Source organism: Canis lupus, chromosome 19 (assembly GCF_048164855.1).
Source record: "Canis lupus baileyi chromosome 19, mCanLup2.hap1, whole genome shotgun sequence".
Lineage (NCBI taxonomy): Eukaryota > Metazoa > Chordata > Mammalia > Carnivora > Canidae > Canis > Canis lupus.
Window position 1 is genome coordinate 49814693 of NC_132856.1, and position 5478 is coordinate 49820170.

General features: G+C 67.9%; 1 protein-coding gene across 2 annotated transcripts; it reads left to right on the top strand.

Annotated features, from left to right (window-relative positions):
• The first annotated feature begins 82 nt into the window (after positions 1-82).
• On the top strand, positions 83-4902 carry PTGER1 (prostaglandin E receptor 1). 2 transcript variants are annotated; one of them, XM_072786987.1, is made up of 3 exons: positions 83-1064; positions 3065-4029; positions 4546-4902. In XM_072786987.1, exons 2-3 carry the CDS (start codon positions 3085-3087, stop codon positions 4810-4812), a joined length of 1212 nt encoding a protein of 403 aa, XP_072643088.1. In that variant the 5' UTR covers positions 83-1064; positions 3065-3084; the 3' UTR covers positions 4813-4902. The 2 variants fall into 2 exon arrangements, with proteins under 2 accessions (XP_072643088.1, XP_072643087.1); XM_072786986.1 differs by lacking the exon at positions 83-1064 and adding an exon at positions 1840-2176.
• The last annotated feature ends 576 nt before the right edge of the window (positions 4903-5478 follow it).

Sequence of the window (5478 nt, forward strand, 5' to 3'; positions counted from 1 at the left end):
AAAGAATGTAGCAGCTGAAATCCATCCTCCTCAGGCTCCAAATTGAATTAGGAGCCTGCCTGGGCCTCCCCCCACCCGTTCCGCCTGATGAGCTTTCTGGCTGCCGGCCACAAGGCTTCCAGTCAAAGGCCGGAGCTGCTAGGCCTACTGAGGTTCAAATCTTGCTCGCCTAGAGCCAGGCCTCCCGTCACCTCGTCACCTCGAGCCTGATGTGAACAGTGGGCGTGAGGCTGTTGGCGCCCAGGGCCACAGGGAGCACCGGGGCTGGGAGGCCGGGAAGGCTGGCTTGGGAAAAAAGAGATGAGGGGGCCCAAGATGGAAGCCTGCCAGGGCAAGTGCTGTGGGGGGGCTCCCCAAGACTGAGGGGAGCGGTCACGGTGTGGCTGCCACTCCTTCGGGCTCCTGCTGACTGCAGATGTGTGGGGTCTGCTGGCGCCCATGGTGCACCATGTTCGGCCCTGGACATAAACCCTGCGTGCTTGTTTTGACAACCCACTTCATCCTCCAGGATTGAGTGGAGATCGGGGAGGGGGGTGGGACCCTGGCCAGACCTGGAGGGAAGGGCAGGAGTGGAAGCAAGGGGAACCGGGCCAGAGGTCCCTGCAGGAATGTCTCAGTTCTGCCTGCTCCCCATTTTCATCCCTACTTTGCCCAGGTGGGCACTGGGCCTGCCTGGGAGAGGGGAGCTGGGGGGACTGGCCAGACTGGAGGTGTGTGTGCAGCCCCTGGTTGTATTCTTGGGTGGGGGAGGGAATGGAGACAGCTGTTGGGGGGGTGCTCCGTGTCTATGCTGGTAAACAGCTCAGGGTGTGAAGGGGTGTGGCTGTGCGTCTCGGCATTTAGACCGTAAGCCTGTGTCTATCAGGGTGTCGGTGCGTGTGGAGCGCGGCCATGTAAGTGCAGCTCGAGGTGTCCAGGGGTGTATGTGTGTCTCTGGGTGTTTCTGTTCTAGGGTAGGTGTTAACCAGCTGGATCTCAAGATGCCCTGGAGGTGTCACCCCTTGCATCTTGGGGGTGTGGAGTGTATTCGTGGGGCCTGTCTTGGACCATTCGGGGGTGTCTGGGTGAGTGTGGCTGATGGGCTGTCTCAGAGGAGGTAGGGATTGTCTGGGTGTCTCTGTGCTCCAAGCATTTTCTCAGGGGATTGCATCTCAGCATGTTAAGTTAGAACCAGTGACAATGGGGATCTCCGGGGGTCCTCGGGGTGATGTTGTCACCGTGTTCAGGGGTCCGATGATGTGGCTCCTGCTGTGCTGGGGACAGACTGGCAGGATCTGGTCTTAGGATGTGAAGAGGTGTGACCCTGTGTCTTAGAATGTGAGATTGTGTGTGTGCCCCTGCTTGTCAGGGCAGGATGTGAGGCTGCAGTTGTGTCCACAGGTGGCTTGGGACTTGTGTGTCCCAGAACAGAGTCCCTTGCCCCCTCTTCGCCTCCTCTCTTGCCCCTCCCAGGGTTTGACTCACGCTGGCCCTGGCCTGAGCTTTAAGCCCCTGTGTAAATAGTGGGCGGGTCTCCTGGCCAGGCTGGGCCAGACCCAAGCTGGTGCACAAGAGGCACTGCCCACCACCACCGCTGTGGCCACCACCCCAACATCCTGGAGGCTTTGGCAGGGCAAGAGGGTGGGGCTGCCCCCAGGCGGGGTTAGCCCCCCCCACCTCGCAGTCCCCCTGGGAGCAGTGGCACCCCCTGCAGCTGCCCCAGCCCGCCCTGGGTGATGCTCACATTTTCCAGTGTTTAGATTTTATCCACTTTATTAATGAGGCAGGCGAAAGGCCCGCGCCTGGGGGTGGGGGGAGGGCTACTCCCGCCCGGCCAGCAGGGAGGGGGTCATGGGGAACCAAGCCAACTCCCCGAGAGCCCCCGTCCTGGAGGGGGCAGCTGGGGTCCAGAGTGGCCCCTGCCCATTGCCAGGAGCACAGATGGGTCTCTGCCACCCTAGGTCCCCTGCGGGCGCAAGATAGCGGGCGCAAGATAGCGCAAGATGCAAGATAGCCGGAGCAGCCCCTGGAGGCCAGAGCACGGGTGGCGGGAGGAGGCAGGGAGCTGGGGAGCCGCCCCAGGAGGGAGGGAGAGGGAGCGGCCTGCCGGAGAGCGCTCTGGTGCAGCGGGTGCGGGTGCAGCAGGCAGCAGGGCCAAGCAGCAGGCGATGGGGACCTGGCGTCCCAAGCTGTGTGGGTAAGAAGACTGGGGCCTGAGGATCTCTGGTGGGGGAGGAGGGGGTGGGAGGATGGGGCCATGGCCACCTCAGTCTCTCTGGCCTGTGTTCTTGACTCTCAGCCCCATCTATCAGTCCCTGTGAGTCTTACGGTCTGTCCCCATGTGCCCTTCCCATCTGGCCAGCAGGCAGCTCTGCCCTCTCAGCCCTCACCTCTGGGGTATCAAGGAATGGGGGTTGCTGGCCTGCCTTGAGGCCTTCGAGGCAGGGACTTGGGGGGGGGATGGGAACCGCGGGCATCCACTATGAGGTGGCTGTGGTCAGGAGCAGGGCCTGGGTGAGACAGGAACGGAACTCAGAGATGGCAGTGGGGGGGACAGGGACTGAGGGGATAGAGAGGGGCCCGTGGTGGCAGAGGTGGGGCTGTGAGCATCACACATGGGACTGGGGAAAACGTGACCTGTGACGGTCAGAGACCGAGACCGGGCAGTGAGGTCAGGTGGGGCCCTGTGATCAGAAACGGGTGAGTGGGAGTCAGACGAGCAGGGGACCGGGAATTCGCTGTGCTGCGAAACTGAGGTGGGTGTCAGAAGTGGATCCGAGGCGTCCAGAGGTGGGGAGAGACACGGAAGGCTGGAGCTCAGGGAAGCAAGGTGGACAGAGAAGGTGGCGAGGGGCCCTGGCAAGAGATGGGCTGATGGGGCAGAGGAGGAGGAAGGGTCGGGCATGGGGCAGCCGGGGTCATCCGGAGCCATCCGGAGCGGCCGCAGGGAGAGTGACAGGGAGAATGCCCGGCATCGGCATGGGGCATGGAGCGGGGCTCTCAGCGGGGCGGCCCGCCAGCGCCAGCCGGCCGTGCCCTTCCTCTCCAGCCCGGCCTCACGGTGCCCTTCCTCTCCTCTCCCCAGCCCCCACCCCAGCACCTGACATGAGTCTCTGCGGGCGCCTCAACCTGAGCCTGGCCGGGGAGGCGACCCCGTGTGCGGAGCCCGGGGCTCCCAACGCGTCGGCTTGGCCGCCGTCCGGCCGGGCGAGCGCGTCGCCGGCGCTGCCCATCTTCTCCATGACCCTGGGCGCCGTGTCCAACGTGCTGGCGCTGGCGCTGCTGGCGCAGGCCGCGGGGCGCCTGCGCCGCCGCCGCTCGGCCGCCACCTTCCTGCTGTTCGTCGCCAGCCTCCTGGCCACTGACCTGGCGGGCCACGTCATCCCGGGGGCGCTGGTGCTGCGCCTGTACGCGGCGGGCCGCTCGCCGGCCGGAGGCGCCTGCCACTTCCTGGGCGGCTGCATGGTCTTCTTCGGCCTGTGCCCGCTGCTGCTCGGCTGCGGCATGGCCGTGGAGCGCTGCGTGGGCGTCACGCGGCCGCTGCTGCACGCGGCGCGCGTCTCGGCGGCCCGCGCGCGCCTGGCCCTGGCCGTGCTGGCCGCGCTGGCCTTGGCGGTGGCGCTGCTGCCGCTGGCGCGCGTGGGCCGCTACGAGCTGCAGTACCCGGGCACGTGGTGCTTCATCGGCCTGCGCCCGGCGGGCGGCTGGCGCCAGGCGCTGCTCGCCGGCCTCTTCGCCGGCCTCGGCCTGGCCGCGCTGCTCGCCGCGCTCGTGTGCAACACGCTCAGCGGCCTGGCCTTGCTGCGCGCCCGCTGGCGCCGCCGCCGCTCTCGACGGCGTCCTCAGGCCTGCGGCCCCGACGGCCGCCGTCACTGGGGGGCGCGCGCGCCCCGCTCGGCCTCCGCCTCGTCCTCCTCGTCCGTCGCTTCGGTCCCCGGCGGTTCCCCGGGCCGGGGCTCCGCGCGCAGAGCCCGCGCCCACGATGTGGAGATGGTGGGCCAGCTCGTGGGCATCATGGTGGTGTCGTGCATCTGCTGGAGCCCGCTGCTGGTGAGGGGCGCACACGCCCCTCGGGCCAGGCTCCTTCCGGCCCCCTCCTTGGCCCCTCCCACCCCTGCCCTCCGGGGGTACCTGGGTTCTCGCTCCCTTCCCCGCCCTCCGGCCCCCCTCGGACATCCCACCCCCTCCGCTTACCCGGCCCGGGGCCTCCGTAGGGCCGCCTACCCAGGCGAGCCTCCTCCCGGACGCGCGGTGCCCGAACCCCTTCCAGCAGCACGCGCCCGGCTTCTCTTCTCCCCCGGGCCCCCTGTGCTTCGGGACACCCGGCGCTTCTCTCCTTTTCTGTTCGAGCCCCCGAGCACCGCGACCTTTGCTTCTGCCACGCCCCCTTCGGCCCGCTCCGTAGCCCTTCCGCACGGAGACTCCCATCTCCCCAGCCTGTGAGCCTCTGTTCCTGCTCACGGCTCCCTTCCCCTTCGGCCGCGCGCTCATCCAGCCCAGCCCCGCCCCTGGCCAGTCCCCTTCTCCCTACACCTGCCCCACCGCTCACACCGGCTTCTCCCGCAGGTGTTAGTGGTGCTGGCTGTCGGGGGCTGGGGCTCCAGCTCCCTGCAGCGGCCGCTGTTTTTGGCTGTGCGCCTCGCTTCATGGAACCAGATCCTGGACCCCTGGGTGTACATCCTGCTGCGCCAGGCGGTGCTGCGCCAACTGCTTCGCCTCCTGCCCCCGAGGCCCGGCGCCAAGGGCAGCCCGGCGGGGCTGGCCCTAACCAGGAGCGCCTGGGAGGCCAGCTCGCTGCGCAGCTCCAGGCACAGCAGCCTCAGCCACCTCTAGGCGAGCCAGGAGTCCCAGAGGCCAAGTCAGCCCACCCCGGGCCCAGGACCGCAGCGCGGAGCCTTCGGGGGAATAAAGCCGTTTTGCGGACCTGCGCGGGGCCTGTGTCGGGTGGGGGCCGCAGCACCCCTGTGACCGCGCGGGGGCGACAGAGGCGCCGCGTGAGCCTCCGGGGTGTGCAGTTCCAGGACTTTCCACGCGGAGGCGCGGAGGCGCGGAGCTGGAGCCGCCGGAGCATGCGCCGAAGGCCGCAGCCCCAGCCCGAGGCCCCGGCTGTCAAGAGCCGAGCAGCTGAGCCGGAACCGAGGCTTTTTGCTCCCGCCGCCGCCAGGACTGACCCCAGCAACAATTCTCTCATTGTGGCCCTGAGCGCCTCCAACACAGCCGCAAGGCCCTGCCCCCGAACCACTCCCATCAGGGCCTCCAAACTCCAGAGTCCCTAACACAGCTCCCAGCCCTGTCCCACCCCGGCCTGCCCACGCTCCGCACATCGTAGGAGCCCGGAGTCCCCACCTTCCCTTAACCCTCATCACGCGACACCCCCCCCATAACCCAGGGCATCACCCCCGGCCACGCGCTGGATCTGCCCCCACAACTCTCCCCGCCTCCAAGTACACGCCCCCCCGCCCCGCGCCAGCGTCACTGCACACGCGAGGAGCCGGAGAC